The 27,698-nt window shown below is 34.6% G+C and overlaps 1 protein-coding gene across 1 annotated transcript in view; it reads left to right on the top strand.

The window, feature by feature from the left end:
- The window catches only part of LOC101409020 (septin-14), a 98,991-nt gene that overhangs the window by 8,635 nt on the left and 62,658 nt on the right, over positions 1 to 27,698 (top strand). The window contains exons 2-3 of the mRNA XM_087449212.1: positions 15,543 to 15,663; positions 16,028 to 16,223. Of these exons, the coding sequence (XP_087305338.1) occupies positions 15,543 to 15,663; positions 16,028 to 16,223 (317 nt within the window). The remainder of the gene's footprint in view (positions 1 to 15,542; positions 15,664 to 16,027; positions 16,224 to 27,698) is intronic.

The following is a 27,698-nucleotide window of genomic DNA, read 5'->3' as shown; positions in this document are numbered from 1 at the left end:
TTTTTGATAATTTTCTTATTCTTATTTGTGGTCTTCTCTTTCACCATTAAATAAGTCCCTTTGGCATTTCTTGTAAGACTAGTTTCTTGGTGATAAACTCCTTTAATTTTTCTTGTCTGGGAAACTCTTCATCTCTCCTTCCAATCTGAATGATAATCTTGCCAGGTAGAGTATTCCTGGCTGTAGGTTTTTTCCTTTCAAGACTTTAAATATATCATGACACTCCCTTCTAGCCTATAAGGTTTCTGCTGGGAAGTCAGCTGATAGCCTTATGGGTTTCCTTCGTATGTAACTTGTTGCCTTTCTCTTGCAGCTTTTAGGATTATCTCTTTATCTTTAATTCTAGACATTTTAATTATAATGTGTCTTGGTGTGGGCCTCTTTGGGTTTATCTTGTTTGGTGCTCTCTGTGCTTCCTGTACCTGGACGTCAGTTTCCTTCCTTAGGTTAGGAAAATTTTCAGCTATTATTTCTTCAAATAGATTCTCTGTCCCTTTGTCTCTCTCTTCTTCTTCTGGGACACCTGTACCATGGATGCTAGTGTGCTTGATGTTGTCCCACAGGTCCCTTAGACTATCCTCATTCTTTTTAATTATTTTCTCTTTTATCTGTTCAGCTTGGGTGCCTTCTTCTAGTCTTTTATTCAGTTCACTGATCCGTTCTTCTGTTTCATCTACTCTGCGTTTGAGTCCCTCTGGTGAATTTTTCATTTCCACTATTGTATTCTTCACTTCTGATCGGTTCTTCTGTATATTTTTCCAATTCTTTGTTGATGTTATCACTGAGTTCATCCATTCTTCTCCCAAGATCCGTGAGCATCCTTATGACATTTTGTTTGAACTATTTGTCAGGTAGATTGCTCATTTCTGTTTTGTTTAGTTCTTTTTCTGGAGTTTTGTCCTCCTTCCTTATTTGGAATGTATTCCTTTGTCTCCTCATTTTGCCTCTTTCTCTGTGCTTATATCTATGTATTAGGTAGGTCAGATACATCTCCTGATCTTGGAGATGTAAGAGATTACTTATGAGGCCCAGCAGTGTGCTTCCCTCTTGTCACCAGTTCCAAGTATTCCGGGAGTGATCCTTGTGTGGGCAACATGTGTCCTTCTGTTGTGGCAGGGTTGCTCTTGCTGCAGGTGCCCAGGGAGGCTGGGCTGTCATTCTGGCCAGTTGGTTGTAATGCTCAGCTTCATGTGGCTGCTATGGACTCAGGATTGGGGAGCCCCAGCACAGTTGGCTGCAAGGTCTAACAGCACATTTCTGTTGCAGTTTATCTGTTGAGTAGGCCCCCAGTATTGCTGGTTGCTGGGCTCAAGGGCTTACAATTGCTGTAACGTTTCAGCCTACAAGACTATTGTTAGCTCTCTCAAGATTGCAGCTGAGTGGGGCTGGCTCCAGGCACAGGAGCACCCAGTTGTTTCAGGCTTTAGAAGGTGTGGCTGATCCCCTTCGTGCCTGTTTGAGAAGCACAAGTCTTCTGCACCTGACAAGCCCCAGCACCCACAGGCCATACACACTGTCAACATAGTCTTGCCTTGTGTGTGTGCCCTGATATTTTCATTGGGTGTATAATTCTGGTAAGGCACGGTAATTTTTTTTTCAGCAATTTAAATATGTCACTCAATTCTCTTCTAGTTTGAATGGTTTCTAAACAGAAGGTCACTGTCATTATTATTTTTATTCCTCTCTATGTAATGTATCTTTTTCTCTGGTTGGTTTCAAAATGTTCTCTTTGACTTTCTCTTTTAGCAGTTTGAATATAATATGTCGAGGTCACTTTGTTGTTGTTGTTAATTATCCTGAGTGGTGTTCTCTGAACTTCTTGTATCCATGGCTATGTATTTATTATTAATCTTTCAAAATTCTTATTTTCCCCAGATTTACTGAGATATCATTGACATGTAACAGTGTATAAGTTTAACAATGTACATGTATATACATATGTCAAATCATAGTAATTTGATATATGTATATATTGTAAAATAATTACCACAGTGGGTTTAGTAAACACATCCATCACCTCATAGTTACAATATTTTTTTATATTGAGAACTTTTGAGATCTACTCTCTTAACAACTTTCGAATATACTTTACAGTATTGCTAATTGTAGTCACTATGCTGTACATTACCAAAATTTATTTATTTTACACCTGGAAGTTTGTACCTTTTGACCACCATCTCGCATTACCCCATTTCCACTCCCTGGATCAGGCAACCATCAATAAGTTCTCTGTTTCTATGAGTTTAGACTTTAGACTACACATGGAAGTGAGATTTACAGTATTTGTCTTTCTCCACCTGACTTATTTCACTTAGCATAATGATTTCAAGTTTCGTCCATGTTGTTGCAAATGGCAGGCTTTCCTCCTTTTTATGGTTGCATAATATTCCACTGTATATATAAATATATATATATAATTTCGTTTAACATTCATCTACTGATGAATGCTTAGATTGTTTCCATGTCTTGAGTATTATAAACAGTGATGCAATGAACATGGTAGTATAGATATCTCTTTCAGACAGTGATTTCATTTCCTTTGGATATATACACAGAAGTGGAATTGCTGAATCATATTACAGTTCAGTTTTTATTTTTTTGAGAAACCTCAATACTGTTTTTCATATTGACTGTAAAAATTTGCATTCTCACCAACAGTGTGCAAATGTTCCCTTTTCTCTACGTCTTCACCAGCAATTGTTATCTCTTGTGTTTTTTGTTTTTTGTTTTTGGTAATTCTAACATTCTAACAGATGTGAGGTGATATCTCATTTTGGTTTTGATTTGCATTTCCCTGATGATTAGTAATGTTAAGCAACTTTTCATGTACACCTATTGGCCATTTGACTGTCTTTGGAAAAATGTCTGTTCAGGTCCTTTGCATGATTTAATTGGATTATTGCTGAGTTGTAAGTGTTTTGTATGTGTTTTGGATATTAACCCCTCATCAGATAAATGATTTACAAATATTTTCTCCCATTCTGTAGGTTATCTTTTCATTTTGTTGATTGTTTCTTCTGCTCTGCAGAAGCTGTTTAGTTTGGTGTAGTCCCACTAGTTTATTTTTGCTTTTATTGGTTTTGCTTTAGGTGTCACATCCAAAAGATTATTGCCAAGACCAATGTTAAGGAGCTTTTCTCTATGTTTTCTTCTAGGAATTTTACAGGTTCAGTCTTATATTGAAGCCTCATTTTGAGTTAATTTTTGTGAGAAATGTAAAATGGAGATCTAGTTTTATTCATTTGCGTATTAATCTCCAGTTTTCCCAGCACCATTTATTAATGGTAATGTCCTTTCTCATTGAGAATTCTTGTCTTTCCTGTCAAATATGAGCTGACTATATATGCATGGATTTATTTCTGGGTTCTCAATTCTGTTTCATTGGTCCATGTGTCTATTTTTATGCCAGTGACATACTGTTTTGACTAAAATAGCTTTGTAATATAGTTTGAAATCAGGAAGTTTGAGACCTTCAGCTTTGTTCTTCGTTCTCAAGATTGCTTTGGTTATTTGTGGTTCCATACAAATTTCAGGATTTTTTTTTCTATTTCTGTAAAAAATACCATTGGAAACTTAAAAGGGATTAAAATAAATCTGTAGATGGCTTTGGGTAGTATGGACATTTTGACAATATTAATACTTCTAATCAATGAACATGGGATATCTTTCTATTTGTGTCTTCTTCAATATATTTGGTCAATGTCTTATAGACTTCAGTGTACAGATCTATCCCCTTCTTGGTTAAATTTATTCCTAAGTATTTTATTAGTTTTGATGCTATTGTAGATGGGATGGTTCTCTTAATTTCTTTTTCAGATAGTTTGTTGTTGGTGTATAAAAATTGAAATGATTTTTCTATGTTGTATTCTTCAAATTTACTGAATTGGTTTAACAATTCTAATAGATTTTTGGTGGAGTCTTTAGGATTTTCTATATATAAAATCAAGTCATCTGCAAACAGAAACAATTTTACTTCTTCCTTTATGATTCAGACGTCTTTTATTTCTTTTCCTTACCTGATTGCTCTGGCTAGAATGTCCAGTACCATGTTGAATAGGAGAGGTGAGAGTGGGGACCCTTGTCTTGTTCTTGTTCTTAGATGAAAAGCTTTCAACTTTTCACTATTGAGTATGATGTTAGCTGTGGGCTTGTCATATATTGCCTTTATTATGTTGAGGTACATTCCTTCTATATCCAATATGTTGAGAATTTTTATCATGAATCGATGATGATGGTTTTTCAGCATTTATTGAGATGATCTTATGATAGTTATCCTTCATTCTATTAATTTGATATATCATGTTTATTGATTTACATATATTGAACCATCTTGTGTCCCAGGGATAAACCCATTTGATCATGGTGTATGATCCTTTAGTGTACTACTGAATTTATTTTGCTAGTACTTTATTGAGAATTTTTGCATTTAGATTCATCAGGGATATTGGCCTGTAGTTTTCTTTTCTTTTGGTTTCCTTTTCTGGCTCTGGGATAGGGTATTGCTGGCTTCATTAACGTTTTTTGGAACTGTTCTTTCCTTTTCTATTTTTAGGAAGAGTGAGAAGGATTGGCACTAATTCTTCTTCAAATGCTTGGTAAAATTCACCAGTGAAGCCACGTGGTTCTGGGCTTTTTTTGTTGAGAGGTTTTTGATTACTGATTAAATCTCTCACTCATTACTGATCTATTCAGATTTTCTCTTTCTTCGTGATTCAGTCTTGGTAGGTTGCATGTTTCTATGATTTTGTCCAGTTCTTCTAGGCTGTCTAATTGTTGGCATATAGTTGTTCATAGTAGTCTCTTATGATCCTTTATATTTCTTTGGTATCAATGGTAATGTCTTCTTTTTCATGTATATTTTTATTTATTTGAGTTCTTTCCGTTTTTCTTCGTTAACAAAACTAAAAGTTTGTTAATTTTTTATTTTTTCAAAGAATAATCTCTTAGTTTTGTTAATCTTTTCTTTTGTGTTCTAGTTCTCTATTTTATTTATTTCTGTTCTATCTTCATTATTTCCTTCCCTCTGCTAACTTTGGGCTTAGTTTGTTCATATTTTTCTAGTTCCTTGAGGAGTGAAATTAGTGTGTTTATTTGAGATCTTATTTTCTTGATGTATGCATTTACTGCTATAAACTTTCTTCTTAGAATTGCTTTTGCTGCATTTCATAAGTTTTGGTATATTTCCATTTTCATTTGTCTCAATATATTTTTTTTAAATTTTCCTTTGATTTCTTCCTTTATCCATTTGTTGTTGAGGAGTGTGTTGCTTAATTTTCATGTATTTGTGATTTTTCTAGCTTTCCTTCAGTTCTTGATTTTTAATTTCATACCGTTATGATTAGAAAAGATACTTGATATTATTTCTATGATTTTGAATTTATTGAGGCTTGTTTTGTGGCCTAATATCTGATCTATCCTAGAAAATGTTCTATGTGCACCTGAGAAGAATGTGTTCTGCAGCTGTTGGATGGAATGCTCTGTATATGACTGTTAGGCCCATTTGGTCTGTTGTGTTGTTCAAATCTGCTGTTTCCTTATTGATTCTCCATCTGTATGATCTATCTGTTGTTGAGAGTGGGTATTCAAGTCCCCAACTACTATTGTATTGCTATTTCTTTCTCCTTTCAGTTCTGATAGTATTTTCTTTATATATTTAGTTGCTCTAATGTTGAGTACATATTTATAATTGATACATCATCTTGATGGATTGGCCTCTTTATCATTATAGCTTATAGTCTATTTTGTCTTATATAAGTATAGCTACCCCTGCTTTCTTTTGGGTACTATTTGCTTGAAATGTATCTTTTCATCCCTTCACTCTCAGTCTACTGTGTCCTTAAAGCTAAAGTTAGTCTCTTGTAGACAGTATATCATTTGAACTTTTTAAAAATTCATTCAGCCTGCTATGTCTTTTTATTGGAGAATTATTTAAAGGTTAAAGCACCTTTAAGTAGAATAATAGATAAGTACTTACTATTGCCATTTTGTTAATTGTTTCTGACTGCTTGTAGATCCTTTGTTCTTTGCTCCTTATCTTTCTCTATTCCTTTGTGATTTGATGAGTTTTGTAGTAGTATGCTTTCACTCTTTTATTATAATACTTTGTGTATCTACTATAGGTTTTTTCTTTGTGGTTACCATGAGGCTTACATATCTTATATTTATAACATCTTACTAATAGTTACAATTTAACTTTTATAGCATACAGAAAGTTTATGTGTTTATTTCTCCCCCTGTAAGTTTTAGGTTGATGTTAAAATTTATGTATTATTTTATTGTGCATCTGATAAAATATTACTGTAGTTATGGTTATTTTTAAACTTTTGAACTAGAGCTGTAAGTGAATTATGCACCACCATTACAATATTAGAGAATCTGACTTTGACTATGTATTTATTATTGAGTTTTACACCAGCATTCATATATTTTTAACAATGTTAATTAGCATCTTTTTATTTCTGCTTGAAGAAGCCCTTTAGTATTTCTTATAAGACATGTCAAATGGTAATGAACTCCCTCAGATTTTGTTTGTATGAGTAAGTCTTTATTTCTCTTTCATTTCTGAAAGACAACTTTGCTGGATATAGGATTCTTGTCTGACAGTTTTTTCTTTCAGTATTTTGAATATATCATCTTACTCTCTCCTAGCTTGTAAAATTTCTGTTGAGAAATCCACCTATAGTCTTATGGGGTTCCCTTATATGTGACAAGTCACTTTTCTCTTGCTGCTTTCAAACTTATTTCTTTGTCTTTTACTTCTGACAATTTAAATATAATGTGTCTTGGTGCAGACTTTTTTCAGATCAACATATTTGGGTTACGTTGGACTTCATAAATCTGGATAAATCTGGATGTCCATTGTTTCCCAGATATGAATTTTCCCATTACTGCTTTAAATAGACTTCTTGTCCATTTCTCTTTTTCTTCTTCTTCTGGGATTCTCAAAAGGCATGTACTGTTATCTGGGTAGTATCCCATACATCTCATAGGCTTTCTTCAACCTTTTTCATACTTTTTTCTTTTTATTTCTCTGACTGAATAATTTCAAATGATTTATTTCTAGTTTACAGAGTTTTTCTTCTGATTGATCAAGTCTTTTGTTATAGCTCACTATTGAATTTTTCAATACAGTTGTTGTATTCATCAGCTCCAGGATTTCTATTTTTTTGTAATTTTTATTTCTTTGTTGAACTTCTCATTTTGTTCATGCATTGTTTTCCTAATTTTTTAAATAGTCTATCGTATGTTCTTGTAGTTCTTTTAACTCCTTTAAGAGGATTATTCTAAGTTTTTTGTCAGACAGTTTATAGATCCCCATTTCTTTTTTTATTGAGGTAACATTAATTTATAACGTTGTATAAATTTCAGGTGTGCATCATTGTATTTCACCTTCTATATAAACTACATCCTGTTCCCCACTAAGAGTCTAACTGCCACCTGTCACTGTACAAAAGTACCCCTTTACTACTTTCACCCTCCTCTCACCCCTTTCCCCTCTGGTAATCACCAATTTGTTCTGTGTATCTATGTGTTTGTTTATCTTCCACATGTGAGTGAAATCATACGGTACTTGTCTTCCTCCATCTGACTTATTTCACTTAGCATAATACCCTCAAAGTCTATCCATGTTGTCACAGATGGCAAGATTTCATCTTTTTTATGGTTGAGTAGTATTCCATTGTGTATACATACCACATCTTCTTTATCCATTCACCCGTTGATGGGCAGTTAGTCTGTTTCCAAGTCTTGGTTATTGTGAATAATGCTGCAATAAACATAAGAGTGCAAATATCTTTTTGAATTAGTGTTTTCATGTCCTTTAGATAAATACCCAGAAGTGGAATGGCTGGATCATATGGTAGTTCTATTCTTAAATTTTTGAGGAATCTCCATACTGCCTTTTAATAGTGGCTGTACCAATTTATATTCCCACCAGCAGTGTACGATGGTTCTCTTTTCTTTACATCCTTTCCAACACTTGTTATTTCTTGTCTTTCTTTTTTCTTGTGAGGGAGATTGGCCCTGAGCTAACATCTGCCAATCCTCCTCTTTTTGCTGAGGAAGACTGGCCCTGGGCTAACATCCGTGCCCATCTTCCTCCACTTTATATGGGACGCTGCCACAGCATGGCTTGACAAGTGGTGCATTGGTGCACGCCTGGGATCCAAACCAGCGAACCCCAGGCTGCTGCAGCGGAGAATGCGCACTTAACCACTTGCGCAACTGGGCTGGCCCCTTCTTGTCTTTTTAATAATAGCCATTCTGACAGGTGTGAGATAATATCTCATAGTGGTTTCAATTTGCATTTCCCTAATAATTAGTGATTTTGAGCATCTTTTCATGTGCCTGTTGGCCATCTGTGTATCTTCTCTGGAAAAACTATCTATTCACATCATCTGTCCATTTTTTAATCAGATTGGTTTTTTTGCTGTTGAGTTTTATGTGTTCTTTACATATTTTGGATATCAAAACCTTATCAGATATATAATCTGCAAGTATTTTTTCCCATTCAGTAGGCTTCCTTTTCATTTTGTTGATGCTTTTCTTTGCCATACATAAGATTTTTAGTTTGAAGTAGTTCCATTTGTTTGAAGTAGTTCTCAGCTCAGTCCTGTGAGCTGAGACTAAAGTAGGATTACTGGGAAGCATTCCACAATGCTGAGGGAGCTGAGTGTTCACTTTGGGCTCCCTTTTTCCCCACTAGAGAAACTATAGGCCCAGTGGGGCTCTCTAAGTGTGGCTATGTGCTGAGGGGTGATGCAGTCAGAGTGTAGCTGTTTCTCTTACGCTTCTAATGTGGTTCTTCTCAATCTCTGTGGTCCAGAAGTATGCTTGTTTCTAACCCCCATGTTCTGGAATTTTCACAATGGTTTCTTTTCTCTGGATAGCTCCTAGCTAGGATAGCTGGCTTGGTCTTCTTGTGAGGGGGACTGAAGTCAGGCATAAACTATGTCACCATCTTGAAGACATCACTTCTGAAACTGGATGGGACAAGATGGAAGGGCTGGATGCTGTGCTCCTGCCCACCACATTGCCAGAGGGAGCTGAGCCTGAGGGGAAGAAGCAGAATCGTAGAGAAGGCCCCAGTATCACCTGAGATTGAAGTGCAGGGGGACCCATGGCAGGCAACCCCAGTGTGCTCACATGAGGCTCCCACAGTGAGTCTCACTTGGCCTCTGCATTCTCCACTTTCCCACAAGCCCTTTCCTGTGCATGCCCCATGGCCCTGCGTGCCCTCCTGCATCAGTGCCCCAACCATCTCAACATTCTTAACCATTATTTCTTGAAATATTTCTTCTTCTTTGTTCTCTCTTCTTTCTCTGGGAATCCAATAATGCTTATCTAAGCATTTGTGTGTGTGTGTGTGTGTGTGTGTGTGTAAGATTAGCCCTGAGCTAGCATCTGCCAATCCTCCTCGTTTTGCTGAGGAAGATAGGCCCTGGGCTAACATCCATGCCCATCTTCCTCTACTTTATCTGTGACACTGCCACAGCATGGCTTGATAAGCAGTGCATAGGTCCGCTCCCAGGACGTGAACCTGCGAACCCTGGACCGCCAATGCAGAGCATGTGAACTTAACCACTACACCACCGGGCCAGCCCCTATCTCAGCATTTTTGATTGACATATCTTTTTTTATATCTTTTCTTCTCACTCTTTTTCTCTCTGGTGTTTCAATTTTTCTAATTTCTGTAGACTTAGAGTTTACTGAAGCAATCTTGACATAGTTGAATATACTGATGAGCCCATCAAAAGCATGCTTTATTGCTGACACTATATTTCATTTCTAATATTTTCATTTGATTTTCTTATAGTTTTCATCTCTGCTGAAATTGCTCATCTTATCTTGCACATTGCACACATTTTCTATTAGAGTTTTTAACGTGTTAATCATAGTTATTTTAAATTCCCTGTCAGATAATTGCAACATCCATGTCATATTTAAGTCTGGTATGACAATTGCTTTGTCTCTCAAAATTTCTTTTTTTTCCCTTTTAAGTCTTTAAGTCTTGTAATATGGGGGCTGAAAACTAGACATCTTGTATAAGATCATAGATACTGAGATAAATAGATTTTACACTTGGAAATTAACACATTTTTCCTCTTGTTAGGTCTTTAGTACAGAGATTTATATTTAGTTAAGAGTTGGGCTGGGTTGAACTTTGAAATTGCTATGGTTATTCTAAGCTTGCTTCAAATGCCTCTCATAATACCTTGTGTTTATAGTGGGGATTGGCTTGCCAGAGAATGTTTTTCTGGTGAGTGCTCCACCCTCAATCTTAAGTCTTCCTTTTTTGCTGTGCCTCAGAAAGAGTATGCCTCTTGCAAATTATTGTTACTTTACAGTAGTTAGCTTGGTGATGGGGGGTGTGGGGTGGGTGAGAATCCTTTTTTAATCTGATTAAGTGTCAATTTTAGGCAAGCACTCTGTCTCTGGGTCCAGGGGTGTGGCCTTCTATTGCCCTCTTCTGGTACAGTTCTGAATTCATCATGGATTTCTGTACCTCCTCTAGGGGTTGAGGCTGTTTTTGTGTTAGTGTCCTAAGGGCAAGTGTTTATTGTCCATTCCCCCAAAGATTCAAGCTTTTCTATAGAGGAGAAAGGAGAAAATGGTCTGAATGAAGTTTCTTGCCCCTCCTGCATGTCTGCTCTGCCTTCTTCCAGTTCTGTGCCTTGAGAGAGATTTTTCAGAGCTCTACCGATCTTTCACTGAATGTCCACTTGTGTTTGAGAAGAAAAAGCGTGCAAGGTGCAGATTTATTGAATATTTGTGGCCCCTAGAGGTTTTTACTGTTTGACAAATCACACTGTAGCAATTGGACACTTGCCTTAGATGAACTCTTATTGACGTCTATGTCTTGCCTAGGCTAGTCAATATTTACATCTTGTCTTTCTCTGTAGGCTTGTGTCTCTCCTTGGATTCTGGGACAGTTGGTTGTTCTGTCACTTCAGCCCCAGAATGAGTTGAAGAAAAGTTGTGATCTTGCTGTTAGTCCATTATTTTATTATTTTATGTATGCTTTTTTCCAGCTCTCTACATCTCTGAGCAGAAATTGGAGGATACAATTGATTTTTGTATACTGACTTTGTATCTTGTAATCTTGATACATTCTCTTAATAGTTCTGGTAGATGCTCAGTAGATTCTTGCATAGTTTCTACCTTTTTACAATATATAATAAAGATTTCTTTTTAATATTTATGCCCTTTTTCCCCCTTATTGACTGGTAAGGACTTCTGGTACAATGTTGTGTGGAAGTGGCAAAGCTGGCATCTCTGCCTTGTTTTCAGTCTTGGGGGGAATATTCAGATGTTTACCATTAATTATAATGTCAGATTTAAGTTCTTTTGGTAGTATTTTATTTATTAGGTTGAGGAAGTTCTCTTTAATTCTTACTTTACTGATAGGTTTTTTAAAAGTCATAAACAGGTATTGAATTTCTCAAATGTACTTTTTGTTCATCTCTTGCGTCAGTCAGATGGTGCTTTTTTTATCCTATTAATATGGTGAAATTCATTTATTGATTTTTGGGTGTTGAACTAACCTTGCCTTTCTAGAATAAATGCCAATTGCTCAAGATCTATTATGATTTTTATATACTAGTAGATTCTATTTGGTAATATTTTAAAAAGATTTTCAATTATGCTCATGGAAGATATTGATGTTAAATTTTCTTTTTTTGCAATGTCTTTTTCAGGTGTTTATATTGACATTATTTCTACTCATAACATGAGTTGGAAAAAATGTCTTCCTCTTCTATTTTGTGAAGTTTATGTGAATTTTTCATTAAATCCTTGACAGAATTCAACAGTGAAATCAGCTAAGCCTGGAGATTTCTCTGTGGGAAGGTTTTTGATTACAATTTTTCTTTAATAGATATGTGGCAATACAGATTTTCTATTTCCCATTGTGTCATTTTTATAATATGTTTTTTCTAAAGAATTTATCTATTTTCAAATTTGTTGGCAAAAAGGTGTTTACGGTATTATATTATTATTATTATTATTTATTATTTATTTAGCTTTATTGAGGTATAATTGACAAATAAAAGTTATGTATACCTGTTCAACTATGTTTTGATATATGTAAGCATTGTGGAATAATTAGCACAATCAAGCTAATTCACATATCTATCACCTCACATAGTTACCATTTTGTGTGTATGTGGTAAGAACACTTAAGACACTCTCAGAAAATTTAAAGTATATAATGCAGTGCTGTTAACTATATTCACCATTAGATCTTCAGAGCTTATTTATTTTGCTTAAATGAGACTTTGTACCCTTTGACCAACATCTCTGCATTTCCCCCCACCATCTAGCCCCTGTCAATTGAAATTCTCCTCTCTGCTTCTATGAGTTTGACTATTATTTTAATATCTGTGTGGTCTGTAGTGCTATTCCTTCTTTCATTTCTGATAGGGGCAATTTGTGTTTTATGTTTTTTTATTAGTCTAGCTAAGTGTTTATCAATTTTCTCAATCTTTCAAAGCAGCTAATTTTGGCTTATTTAATTTTCTCAAATACGTGTTTACTTTCTAATTCTTTGATTTCTGCTTTTATCTTAATTTATAGTTTTTATTTCTCTGTTGAGATTTTTGTCTCTTTATTCATCGCATGCATACTTTAAGTCCTTAAGCACACTTATAACAGTTGCTTTGAAACACCTCTCAGCAAATCTCACACCCAGGTCATTTTGGTGTTATTTTCTATTGAAGGTCCTGAGATTCAGGACGTTTTAGAATGTATCCTGGATATATGAATATTACACTGTGGTTTTAGGATTTTGTAATGTTCTCCCAGAGTGTTGATGCTTCTGTTTTAGCAGGCAATGAACTTGTATGGCCTCAAACTGAAAATATATCTCTTACGTGGTAGCTCAAATCTCAGTTAAGTTCTTTTACATATAACTGAGCTGTTTGTAATTGTTCTCACACATTTTGCTTCAGGATTCAGCGAGAAGCTTGCACAGAGTACATACATAGAATTTGAGACCCTTCTCTTTGCTTAGCTCCTTTCTGGGATTCTACCCTCATTCTCCAGTAGCTGTGGTTCTCTTGAACCCTGTCCTTTGGTTCTTTATGCAAAAGAGGCTAGAGGATTTTTATTAGAATGTTTGATGTCATGTGTGGCACCGACTTTAGCCTTTACTCAGGCTAAAAGTTGTCAAGACGAAAACTCATAATGCCATTTCTTCTTCCAAGTCTTGGCTCCCCTATCTGCCCACCTTTGTCTCTCTCAAATTTCTCAGATCATTGTGTATTTATTTTGTGCAGTTTCCAGTTATTGAAAATGAGAAGTTTGGGTCCATTAGATGCTTAATTTGTGATGCTGGAAGTGGAATTGCTTCATTCAAAGAATTATTTTAATTCAGATGTTGTATTTTTTCCATTCTATGAGTTCCATTTGTTTCTAGAATTTTCATATCTATTCTGAAATTATCCATCACTTCATTTATTATATACATCATTCTCATTAGATTCTTAAACATATTCATGATTGTTATTTTATATTATTTGTCTGCCAATTCCAATGTCCTCATTGTGTGGGTCTTTCTATTGATTATGTTCTTCCTCAGCTGTGGGGCACATTTTTTTCTGCTTCTTCATATCTTGTAATTTTGATTATGCATTGAGCATTATGGATGGTATATTGTAGAAAATCTGGATTCTTTATTATATTTCTCTAAGGAGTATTGAAATTTTTTTTAGCAGACAGTTATATTAATAACAAATCATTTGGACTCTGTCGAGTCGTGGTACTATGCTTTGTAAAAGTGGGTTTATTTTAGTTACTCTCTTTGACCTGGGACTAACCTTTGACTTAGAACATAGTCCTTAATCTTATAGCAAGGTCTTTTAAGAGTTTAAATAAAAAGTCTAAAGTGTTTATGAAACTTGTCTAACTTGGGATAAACTTGAACTCTAAACTTTGTCTTCTTAGGACTTCCCAGGACCACTGCTGAAATACCAGCTCAGCACTTTCAGAACACCAACTGTTCTCTCAATTGCTACTGAACTCTTTGTAATCATGCCTGCACATGCAGAGTTAGGCTCAGCCAAGTATTCTAAAGTTTGCAGATTTGAATCTTTCCCCTCTGTGACTTGTTTTTCCAGGATTTCTTTCTCAATATTCTGTCATGATGGCAGCCCCAATCTCTGACCTTAGACTTCCCAGCCCAAGATTATTATTCTCTCTTGGTGCTCTACTTCCCAAGCACCTTATTTACTGGGGAGTAGCTTCAAGAGAATATGTGAATAAATGTGGTTTCACTTATTATGCTACGCTTATTTCCAGAATTTGATTTCTTCCTGTATCTGCCTGCTTTCCTTTCCCTTCCAGTGCCTTCAAACAGTTGTTTCTAATTGTTTAGGTGGGGAGAAATAAAATGCTATAAGTAAATCTGATATCACCATAAGCTAGAAATATACATACAATTCCGTATCTTACTTTTTTTACTTAATATTTTCCATTTGTTGAAACATTCTCCATAAATATGTTTAATAACTTAAGAATGCATGTGTATGAATGAATATATTGTAATTTATTTGGATATTCTCCTGTCTCAGGGAGTCAAACATTTGGTTGTTAAATAGAGAGCTGTTGTGAACACTTCTGCATAAAGCATTTGTAAAATTTTCTAGTTGTTTTGGAGAGATTTCCAGGAGTGAGATTAATATAGATTGTTAAGCTTTCTTTGAATTATTTTTTCCACCTTTTAAAAACAATTAATTGGTCACTTTATGTACAATATTGATGGATTTCTGGGTTGGTGTTGTTAGCAGTGGATTCCTTTAACAATTTGATATAGCACAAGTTCTCAAAGGGTCTATGACAAATTCGAAGTCAAAGTTTTTAGTTACTTTCTTAAAAATTTCAAATTAATTTTTGTTTCCTTATATATATTAACATATATTGGGCTTCCTAAATATATTAACACATTGAAGCAGAATGAAAGCATGTTAATTTTTTCCTTTTTCTTATGGAAAAATAATTTTTTTTTTTTTTGGTGAAGAAGATTGGCCCTGAGCTAACATCCATGCCAATCCTCCTCTTTTTGCTGAGGAAGACTGGTCCTGGGATAACATCTGTGTCTATCTTCCTCCACTTTGTGTGGGACGCTGCCACAGTATGCCCTGATAAGTGGTGCATCAGTGCACGCCTAGGATCTGAACCCAGGCCGCCAGCAGCAGAGAGTGTGCACTTAACTGCTAAGCCACAGGGCTGGCCCCTGGAAAAATAATTTATTATTTTAGAGTAATACACTAGACTTTCCTGTAGTATTTTTTTTAATTTCCTATTTTTAAATTTAGAAATAGTCTCCGAGTGTGATCAGAGATAGATTGATTATGTATAAACATGATAGCAAAATCTATGTGTCTGGACAAAGACTTATTTTCTTACAAATTTACTTTATTTGCATCTTGTCTGAGATATGGTAATCAAATGATAGTCAATTCTAATTTCTTTGACATATTATTATATTTTCAAATGATATAATTTCCTATTCTAATTAAAATCTTTTTATTTGTTTTTTCTTTAAGCAAAGAGAAGATAATATTCGTTGCTTAACTATGCTTGGTCATTTTGGTTTTGAATGTTTGCCTCATCAGTTAGTGAATAGATCTATTCAACAAGGATTCTCTTTTAATATTCTCTGTGTGGGTAAGTGCCAAATGCCTCATCTGAATTATTTCTTAGTTTTCCCAAACGATCATTTCAACTTATCTTAAGCAGCATAACACTGGTGCTGTTAATTCAAGACCAGGTATTTATATTTGTATTAGTTTTCATCTTCTTAGCTATATTACTTATACTTTTTTTCTTTAAATGTTTCAGTGCTCTTCAAAATCTGATATACCTTTGTGTATATTTCCTTTCTATATTATGTTAATGACTGAGGGATTCAGGAGTAGCATGTATACCTCCAAGGACATCCCCGTCTTTGAAGTTTTTGGGACCCTTTAAACCACTCTAGGGATTCTCAGCCATCTTATGTCCCTAGATGATGTATCTTTGTTTATTACAGGGGAAACTGGAATTGGAAAATCAACTCTGATTGACACATTGTTTAATACTAATTTGAAAGACAAAAAATCCTCACATTTTTACTCAAATGTTGGACTTAAAATTCAGACACTTGAACTTCAGGAAAGCAATGTTCAATTGAAATTAACTGTTGTGAAAACAGTGGGATATGGTGATCAAATAAACAAAGAAGCCAGGTTAGTGTTTTCTTATTTTAATTTAAAAGATTTTTTTTTATTTCAAGGAATTTACCTTCTTTCTCCATGGACTAAATTGTAATATTCTTCTAAGGAAATTGAAATCTTTCCTCCCAGATTTTAAACTTTCCTAATTAAGTAATGTTTCCTTCTTATTATTAAATTGATATTTTTATATTCAGTTGTCTGGTTTCCTTAAAAGATTTTTGAATTAACCAATGATAGCAAAAATTTGTTGATGTAGTTTCTATTAGTTTTAGTTTTTTTCTTATTTCTTCTCTGATATTATGAGGATTTTTTAAGTTCCTGTATCAGATTTAAACTTCCTGTATAAGAGGGAAATAAATTGTGACATAGCAATAGCTTTAGATTCTTACTCCTTTTTGAAATGGATGCATATTCATTATTATATGTTACTCTTATTATATGATAAAGATAATGTTAACATTATTATATGTTAAAGTTAGCTTTAGAGTGAAAATATTTTTCATATGTTGACTTTTTTGTGTCATTTATGTTAGTTAGATGCAGTGGTGTGCTAAAGCTTATTCATACAAGCTTGAGAGAGCAGATTGTACTCATCACTTCTCAATTCTACATTCAAGGACATCGTTTGGGTAGCTTGAAATCAGCCAAGGTGGGAGTATTCACACCACAGAAATCAGCATATTCTACAAATCCGTCTATTTTTCCTTCCAGAGAGCCATATTTTAAACATTTACCAGCACACCACTGGTTAAAGAAGTCTTTTAAACAAATACTCAAGTTCTAACTTAAATATGAAAATGATTTGTGTGAAACTTATGAAAAGAACAGACAGTAGAAAAGGGGCTGAAGCAAAGGCATAAGATACATTGCTTTAAATAATTCTTAATATTTAGAAAATAAATATTACCATACTACTAATAGTCAATACTTCTGAAAGTATATTTTTAAATATAAGATTAAGCTTAGGGTCAATATACTTAATATATTGTATGCCTTTCATTGTATTGTGGAATAAGATTCACAATAGACGGTGCCTCTTATATTAATTTCCTGAGTCTGCCATAACAAATTACCATAAACTGAGTGGCTTAAAACAACAGAAACTTATTCTTTTACAATTCTGGAGGCCAGAAATCCAAAACCAAGGTGTTGGCAGGGCCACGCTCCATCAGGAGGCTCTAGGGATGAATCCTTTGCTTTTTCCAACTTCTATTGGCTGTTGGCATTCCCTCTGGCTATATCACGCCAATCTCTGCCTCCATCTTTATATCGCCTTCTCCTCTGCTCTCCATGGGTCTCCTGTAAGAATATTTACGGTTGGATTTAAGGTGTATCCAAATAATCCAGGATGAACTCATATTGAGTTTCTTAATTATATCTACAAAGTTTTTTTTCAAATAAGATCAAATTTACTGGTTCCAGGGATTAGAATGCAGACATATACTTTTGGGGATCACCATTCAACCCACTACACCTCTTTTATATAATAGGGTTGTTTCTTAAATATTTTTTAAATTGATTTTTCTCATTTATTTACTTGTATTGCTTTTTTCTATCAATTATCCAAGTCATAAATGAGTATATTTCTGTAAAAAGTTTAAATAATCCAGATGAAATGAAAACCCATTTAGCCAAACTTAAGCACTTTGCGCCATTTCTTTTTGCAAAATAACCACTATTATGAGTTTAGTAAGCGTCCTCTCAGACCTTGTCCTATGCATTTATTGAATTTTTGTAGTAATTGAAATACTTTTAAAATAATACAGAGTAAGTTTCTTTAACATATATCATGTATAATAGAAAAATGCATGAAACATTTATAGACAAGTTGATAGATAATTCTGAAACAAGCATCCTATGTAAACACCTTTCTATTCAAGTTATGACGTGCTCCTCATAGGCCTTGGGTATTTTCATTTTTAAAAAATTTTTATTTATTTATTTTTTAAGGGCATTTTCATTTTTTGATCACAACCTCTAGTCAATCTCATGGAAGCAGACAGTAAAATGTCAGTTGCCAGTAGTTGCAGGGAAGGAGAAATGAGGAGTTGCTGTTCAATGGTTATAAAGTTTCAGTAATGCAAGATGAATAAATGTTAGAGGTCTTCTGTACAACATAGTGCCTATATTTAACAGTACTTTATTGAACATTTAAAAATTTGTTATGAGGGTAGATCTCATGTAAAGTATTCTTATCACAATTAAAAAATCTATAGATGCTGAAAAAGTGTTGTTTAGAGGGAAATTTATAGCATGATATCCTCATATTAGGGGAAAAAAAACCAATCTAAATCAGTAATGTAAGTTTTCATGTTAAGAAACTAGACAAATAAGAACAAACTAACCCTAAATAAAGAAAAAGAAAAGAAAGATTATAGTAGAGTAGAAATTGATGAAAATTGAAGAAATGTCAGAAAATCAATAAAACCCAAATCTTGTTCTTTGAAAAAAACCATTAAAATTGAAAACCTCTATCCACATGGAACAAGCGAAAGAAATGAGAAGGCAAACATCACCAATATCAAGAATAAAAGAGGAAACATCATTACTACTCTTACAAATATTAAAATAAGAAGAGTACTACAAACAATTCAATGCCCATAAATCCAGCAATTTAGATATTAGCTATGGACTTTTCATATATGAACTAAATTGTGTTGATATAAATTCCTTCTATACCTAGTTTTGAGAGTTTATCATGAAAGGCTGTTGAATTTTGTGAAACACTTTTTCTGCATCTATTGAGATGGTCATATGATTTTATCCTTTGATCTGTTAATGTGATGTACACATTAATTGATTTGCTTATGTTGAATCATCCTTGCATTCTGGGGGCTAAATCTCACCTAGTGTGGTGTATGATCCTTTTGATGTACTGGAATCCAATTTGCCACTATTTTGTTGAAGATTTTTGCATCTGTGTTCATCAGGGATACTGGCCTGTAGTTTTGTGTGTGTGTGTGTGTGTGTGTGTGTGTGGTGTCTTTGTATCACTTTGTTTTCAGAATAATTCTAGCCACTCAAAATGATTTTGGAAAAGTTCCCTTTTCTTAAATTTTTTGTAAGTTTGAGAAGTATTGGTGTTAATTCCTTTCTAAATGTTTGTTAGAATTGAATACTGAAGACGTCTGGTCCTGGGCTTTTCTTTGTTGGTAAATTTTTTATTACTAACTCAATCTCCTTATTTATTATTTGTGTACTCGGGTTTTCTAGTTTTTCATGAGTCAGTCTTGGTAGGTTGTATGTTTGTAGGGATTTCTTTCTTTCTTATAGATTATCTAATTTGTTGGCATACAATAGTCTTTCATGGTCCTTTTTATTTTTGTGCCATCAGTTTTCATTTTCCCTCCTTCATTTATAATTTTATATATTTGAGTAATCTCTCTTTTTTTCTTCATCTAGCTAAGGGTTTGCCAATTTTGTTTATCTTTTAAAAAAAACTTAGTTTTTTTGATATTTTCTACTGTTTTTTATTCTCTATGTCTGCTCTAATCTTAATTATTTCTTTCCTTCTCTAAATTTTGGTTTAGTTTGCTCTTCTTTTTCTAGTTCCTTGAGGTTTAAAGTTAGGATATTAAATTGAGATATTTCTTGTTTTTAAATGTAGGCATTTATCACTATAAAATTACCTCTGATTACCACTTTTGCTGTTCCCAGAAGTTTTGGTATGTTGTAATATTTTTGTTTGTGTCAAGATATTTTCTAATTTCTGTTTTGACTGTTTCTTTGACCCAATGTTTGTTCATGAGTGTGTTTTTAAATTTCTCTACATTTGTGACTTTTCTAATTTTCCTTCTGTTATTGATTTCTAGTTTCATTTTATTGCAGTCACAAATGATACTTGGTATAATTTCGGTCTTCTTAAATTTGTTGAGACTTGTTTGTGGGCTCACATATGATCTATCCTGGAGAATGTTACGTGTGCTGTTGAGAAGAATGTGTATTCTGTTGCTGTTGAGTACAATGTTCTGCATATATCTATTAGGTGCATTTCTTCTATTGTGTTGCTCAATTTTGCTGTTTCCTTATTGATTTTCTGTCTGGGTGTTCTATCAACTGTTGAAAGTGGGATATTGAAGTCTCTTACAGCTATTGTGTCACTGTGTATTATTCTCTTTAGTTCTGTGAATGTTTGCTTTTTATATTTAGGTACTCTAATGTTGGGTGCATATATATTTATAATTGTTATATTTTCCTAATGGTTTGATCCTTTCATCCTTATAAAATACTGTTTTTGTCTCTTCTGACAATTTTTGACTTAATTTCTATTTTGACAAATAGAAGTATAGCCACCCTTACTTCCTTGTTGTTACCGTTTTCAAGGAATATCGTTTTTCATCCTTTCCTTTCCAGCCTATTAGTGTCTTGATTCTAAAGTGCATCTATTGTAGACAGCATGTAGTTGGATTTTGCTTTTTTATCCATTCAGCCACTTTATGTCTTTTGATTGGAGAGTTTAATCTCTTTAAGTAATTATTATATATAGTATATACTATGTAATATGTAATACATATAAATAATTATTGATAGAGAATGACTTACTATTGTTATTTTGTTAAATGTTTTCTATCTTGTAGTTCTTTTGTTCCTCTTTTCCTCTCTGTTTTTTAATTTCTTTGTATTTTGTTGACTTTTTGTAGTGATATATTTTGATTCCTTTCTCTTTTTCTTTTGTGTATCTTCTGTAGGTATTTTCTTTGTGGCTACCATGAGGCTTACATAAAACGTCTTATAGTTATAACACTCTATTTTAAGCCTATAAAAATTTAACTTCAATCACATGCAAAAACTTTACACTTTTACCTCTCTCTCCATTTTATGTTTTTGATGTCAAACTTTACATATTTTTATATTGTTTCCATTAGCAGATTTTTGTATTTATACATATTTGTAATACCTTTTTCTTTTAACTTTTATGCTAGAGGTAAAGTTGATTTCCATACCTCTATTCCAGTGTTACAGTAGTCTCTATTTGTCTATATATTTATCTTTCCCTGTGAGCTTTATACTCTCCTGTGCTTTTGTGTTACTATTTAGTGTCCTTTGCTTTCAACTTGAAGAATCCCTTTTAGCATTTCTTTTAAGGCAGATCTAGTGGTTATGGACTTCCTTAGTCTTTATTTGTCTGAGAAAGTCTTTATTTTTCCTTCGTTTCTGAAGGGTAGTGTTGTTGCATATAGTATTGTTTGTTGGCAGGTTTTTCCTTTCATCGCTTGACTATATCATCCCACTCCCTTCTGGCCTGCAATTTTTATGCTGAGAAATTAGTTGATAGTCTGGCAGGAGCTTCCTTATGTGTGATGAGTTGCTTTTCTCTTGCTGCTTTCAAATTTTACTCTTTGTCATTGATTTTGGACAATTTGAATATATTGTGTCTTGGTGTAGACTTCTTAGGCTTCATCTTATTTTGAGGTCTTTCAAGTTTTATGAATCTGCTAGCCACTTTCCTCCCCGGATAGGGGAAGTTTTCAGCCATTATTTTTTTAAATAAACTTACTGCCCATTTCCCTCTCTCTTCTTCTTCTAGGACTCTCTTGATATGTATATTGTTTTGCTAGGTAGAGTGCCATAATCCCCCAATGCTTTCTTCACCGTTTTTTATTCTTTTTTCTTTTTGCTCCTCTGACTGGATAATTTCAAATGACCTGTCTCTGAGTTTGCTAATTTTTCTTCTGCTTCATCAAGTAACTGTTGAATTCCTCTAGTGATTTTTTAGTTCAGTTATTATATTTTTCACCTCCATGATTTCTATTTCCTTCTTCTTTATCATTTCTACCTCTGTTCAAATTCTCATTTTGTTCACATATCATTTTCCTGATTTTTTTTAGTTATCTGTGTTCTCTTGTATTTCACTGTGTTTCTTTAAGATGATTATTTTGAATTCTTTGTTAAGCAATTCATAGATCTCCATTTCTTTGGGGTCAGTTAATGGAGATTTATTTTGTTCTTTTAGTCGTGTCATGTTTTCCCGATTTTCCATGTTCCTTTTAGCTCTGCATTGGTGTCTACACATTTGAAGAAACAGTCCCCTCACCCAGTCTTCATGAACTGGTTTGACCGTGAAAGACATTTGCCAGTCAGCTTGGCCAGAGATTCTAGATCTTTATTTCTAGCTGCCCCAGGAGTCCAGTCTTTTTTGGGGGGTGCTGGGGGAAGTCCTTAATCTCTTGCTTTCTCTGGTATATGACCATGTTTGTTCCATCAGTGATTCCTGTGAGGTGAGAGAGAAATGGGCCTCTTGGGCAGTGTGCTTAAAGACAAGATATTGACAGCATGCTCCACTCTTTCCTCTCCCATCTTGGGGAGAAGCCTCAGTTATGCACCTTTTCCCAACCTTGCAGAGTTGTGCTGCCTGCAACTTCCCCAGGCATCTGGACTATGCCAGTTTTTTCAGTGCTGTGATGTGGGGCAGAAACCAGCCTTTTGGTGAATGCATTGAGAGGCCAGGGATGTAGGAGGCTTACTCCACTTCTTCCTCTCTCCTGAGAGAGAGGCCTCAGTTCTGCACCTTCTTCAAGCCTCACAGAGCATTGTTGGCCAGAGGAAGGTGCCTGTCCCCTTAGCTACTCCAGACATCTGGACAATGCCAATTCTGTCTATCTATGTGAGATGAGAGAGAAGCCAGCCCCTTGAGGAGTTCACTGAAATACTGGAGATGTTGGACAATTCCCCCATTTTCTCTCACCCCCAGGAAGAAGTTATGGTGTCTCTCACCGCTGAGCTATGATGGCTTGGGGGAAGGGCTGACACAGGTAAAGTAAAATTGCTGTTACTTCCTGTTCTGTGTGGTTGATCTTTATCTTGTGTTTGTCTGGAGTACTGCAACTTCTTAACTGGATTCTGGACTTCTCATAAGTGTATTTTGTTATATTTTTGTTAAATCTGTGTTTCTGTGGGGGAACGAGGGTTTGAACTTCCTATTCTGCCATCTTGCTGCCATCATTCCCCCTATTGTGTATTTTTGGCACCCTTTTCAAACATCAGTTGACTGCATATGCATGGATTTATTTCTGGGAAATCTATTCTGTTTCATTGGTCTATGTATTTGTCTTTATTCTAGGACCACACTGTTTTAATTACTAAAGCTTTGTAATATATTTTGAAATCAGGAAGTGTGATGCCTCCAGCTTTATTCTTTCTGAAGAGTGCTTTGGCTATTCAGGTATTTTGTGTTTCCACGTGAGTTTTAGGATTGTTTTTTCTACTTCTATAAAAAAAGTCACTGGGAGTTTGATAGGGAGAGCATTGAATCTGTGGATTGCTTTGGGTAGTATGGACATTATAGCAATATTAAATCTTCCAATCCATGAACATATGTCTTTCCATTTATTTGTGTCTTCTTTAGTTTCTTTCATCATTGTTTTGTAGTTTTTAATGTACAAGTCTTTCGCCTCCTTGGTTAAGTTTATTCCTAGGTATTTTATTCTTTTTGATGCTATTGTAAATGAGATTGTTTTTATGTCATCTCGAACAGAAATAATTTCACTTTTTCCTTAAAAATTTGAATTTCTTTTGTTTCTTTTTCTTCCTAATTGCTTTCACTAGGTCTTCCAATACTATGTTGAGTAGAAGTGCCACAAGTAGGCATCCTTGACTTGTTCCTCATCTTAAGGGAAAGGCTTTCAGCCTTTGCCATCGAGTATATTGTTAGCTGTGGGTTTTTCATATATGGTCTTTATTATATTGAGGGAGTTTACTTTTATTCCTAGTTTATTGAGTGTTTTCTTTCATCATGAAAGGATATTGAATTATGTTAAATAGTTTTCTGTGTCAATTGAGATGATCATCTGTTTTTATCCCTTATTCTATTAATGTGATATATTACATTGATTGATATTTGTATGTTGAACCATCCTTGCATTTTGGGAATAAATTCCACTTGGTTTTGGTGATGATCCTCTTACTGTACTGCTGAATTTGCTTTGTTAATATTTTGTAGGTAATTTTTGCATCCATATTCATGATAGATACTGAGATGTATTTTTCTTTTCTTGTAGTGTTTTAGTCTGGCTCTAGTGTCAAATTAATGCTGGCTTCATAGTATGAGTCAGGTCATATTCCTTTTTCTTCAATTTTTGGAAATTTGTTCTAAATTATTCTTTAAATGTTTGGTAAAATTCACCAGTGAGACCATCTAGGCCTGGAATTTTTTTGTTTGGAGGTTTTTGATTACATATTTAATCTCCATACCAGTTATAGGTATATTCAGATTTTCTATTTCTTCATGAATCAGTTTTGATCAGTTATATGTTTCTAGAAATCTATCCATTTTATATAGGTTATCCAATTTGTTGGTATACTATTGTTCATTGTATTCTCTAATAATCCTTTTTATCTCTGTGTCATCAGTAGTAATATCTCTACTTTCTTTTCTGATTAGTCTTTCAGATAGTCCCCACACTGGTTAGAACATAGGTGCTCAATAATCTGCAAATAAGGGCTACTCTGCTCCCCCAAGTTTGAGAGAGGAAAGTGTAAACTGTGCTGTTGACCATTTAACACCAAGACTACCTCCGTGCCAGGGAGGTGGTGGGGCAAAGGCAAATAAAAATGCCACAAAAACTTTCTTACTCTTCTTTCTTTCTTATTTATGTTATTCTTAAATTTTACTTTACTTTTTTATTGAGACATAGAACAGTGTATAAGGTTAAAGTGTACAACATATTGATTTGATTATTTATATATTGCAGTAAGATTACCACTGTAGCTTTAGCTAACATCTCTGTTAGGTCACATAATTATTATTTCTTTTTTGTGATGGGATTATTAAGATATAGTTTCTTTGCAATTTTGAGGTATATAATGCACTATTATTGACTATAATGACTATGCTGTGCATTATATCTGCAGAACTTATTCATCTTTTAACTGCAGGTTTTTACCCTTTAACATCTCCCCAAATTCCCCACCCCCTAGCTCATAGTAACAATCATTCTACTCTCTATTTTTACAAGTTTGGCTTTATTTTTTTCCCCATATAAGTGAGATTATATAGTGTCTGTCTTTCACTGCTTGGCTTGTCTCACTAAGCATAATGCCCTCAAGGTCCATACATGTTGTTGTAAAAGGCAGGACTTCCTTCTTTCTCAGGATTGAATAATATTTTATTGTATATATATATATATATATATATATATATATATATATACAATACATCTTCTTTATTCATTCATCCATTGATGAACACTTGGGGTGTTTCCATATCTTGGCTATTGTGAATGATGCTGCAATGAACATGGGAGTGAAGATAACATTTTGATATCTTGTTTTCATTACTTTTGGATATATACCTAGAAGAGGGATTGCTAGATCATATGGTAGTTCTGTTTTTAATTTTTTGAGTAACACCCATAGTGTTTTCCACAGTGGCTGAACCACTTTACATTCCCACCAAGAGTGCACAAGAGTTCCCTTTTCTCCACAGCCTCGCCAACACATATCTCGTCTTCTTGATGGTAGCCATTCTAACAGGTGTAAGGTGATATCTTATTGTAGTTTTGATTTGCATTTCCCTGATGATTAATGATGTTGAGTGTCTCTTCAGGTACCTATTGTCCATTGGAATGTCTCTTTGGAAAAACGTTTATTCAGTTCCACTGCCCATTATTTGGATCGTTTGATTTTTCTTATTGAATTGTATAAGTTCTTTATATATTTGAGATATTAACTTCTTTGTTTTGCTTGTTTGTGAGGAATATCAGCCCTGAGCTAACATCCACGCCAATCCTCCTCTTTTTGCTGAGGAAGACCAGCCCTGAGCTAACATCTATTGCCAATCCTCCTCCTTTTTTTTCCCCTTTTTCTCCCCAAAGCCCCATTAGATAGTTGTATGTTGTAGTTGCACATCCTGCTAGTCACTATATGTGGGACACCGCCTCAGCATGGCCGGACAAGCAGTGAGTCGGTGCATGCCCGGGATCCGAACTCCGGGCTGCCAGTAGCAGAGTGCGCGCACTTAACTGCTAAGCCACGGGGCCGGCCCCAACTTCTTATTTGATATATGGTTTGCAAATATTTACTTCAATTTCGTAGGTTACCTTTACATTTAGTTGATTTTTTCTTTTGCTGTGCAGAAGCTTTTTGTTTTGATGTAGTCCCACTTGTTGATTTTTGTTTTTCTGCCTTTGCTTTTGGTGTCAATACCAAAAAACTCATTGCCAAGACCAATGTCAAGAGCTTCTTCCCTATGTTTTCTTCTAGGAGTTTTATGGTATCAGATCTTATGTTTAAGTCTTTAATCTATTTAGAGTTCATTTTTGTAAGTGGTGAAAAATAGGGGACCAATTTCATTTTTCTGCATGTGGTTATTCAGTTTTCCTGACACCATTTATCGAAGAGACAATCTTTTCCCCATTGAGTGTTCTTGGACCTCTTGTCAAATGTTACTTGATCATATATGCAAAGGTTTATTTCTGGGCTTTCTATTCTGTTCCATGACCTATGTGTCTATTTTTATGCCAATACCATACTAGTTTGATTACTGTAGTTTTGTAGTATAGTTTCAATTCAGGAAGTGTGATGCCTCTAGCTTTGTTCTTCTTCCTCAGGATTGCTTTGGCTATTTAGGGCTTTTTGTGGTTCCATACAAATTTTATTTATTTATTTATTTTTAATTTTTAATTTTTTTTGTGAGGAAGATCAGCCCTGAGCTAACATCCATGCCAATCCTCCTCTTTTTGCTGAGGAAGACTGGCTTTGAGCTAATATCTATTGCCAATCCTCCTCCATTTTTCCCCAAAGCCCCAGTAGATAGTTGTATGTCATAGTTGCACATCCTTCTAGTTGCTGTATGTGGGACGCCGCCTCAGCATGCCGGAGAAGCGGTGTGTCAGTGTGTGCCCGGGATCTGAACCCGGGCCGCCAGTAGCGGAGCACACGCACTTAACCGCTAAGCCATGGGGCTGGCCCCTCCATACAAATTTTAGAATTAGTTTTTATATTTCTGTGAGAAAAATGTCATAAAAATTTTGATAGCAATCACATTGAATCTCTAGATGGCTTTGGGTAGTACGTACTTTTTTTTTTTTTTTTTGGTGAGGAAGATTGGCCCTGAGCTAACATCTGTGCCAATCTTTCCTCTATTTTGCATGTGGGTCACCACCACAGCATGCCTTGATGAGAGGTGCGGGTCTATGCCTGGGATCTGAACCTCTGAACCTGGGCTGCCAAAGTGGAGTGTGCCAAACTTAATCACTATGCCACTGGGCCTGCCCACCATTTTAACAGTATTAGTTCTAACGATCCATGACATAAGATACCCTTCCATTTTTCTGTGACAAATTTTTTTCATCAAAGTCTGTAGGTTTCATTGTACAGATCTTTCACTTTCTTGGTTAAATTTACTCGAAGTGTTTTATTCTTTTTGATACTATTGTGAATGGGATGGTTTTCTCGACTTCATTTTCAGATTTTTGTTGTTAGTATATAGAAATGCCACTGATCTTTGTATATTGATTTATATCCTGTGATTTTGCTGAATTCATTGAT

This window comes from Ceratotherium simum, chromosome 26 (assembly GCF_057802395.1).
Source record: "Ceratotherium simum simum isolate JZ-2026a chromosome 26, ASM5780239v1, whole genome shotgun sequence".
Lineage (NCBI taxonomy): Eukaryota > Metazoa > Chordata > Mammalia > Perissodactyla > Rhinocerotidae > Ceratotherium > Ceratotherium simum.
This window is presented reverse-complemented; position numbering and strand designations above follow the sequence as displayed.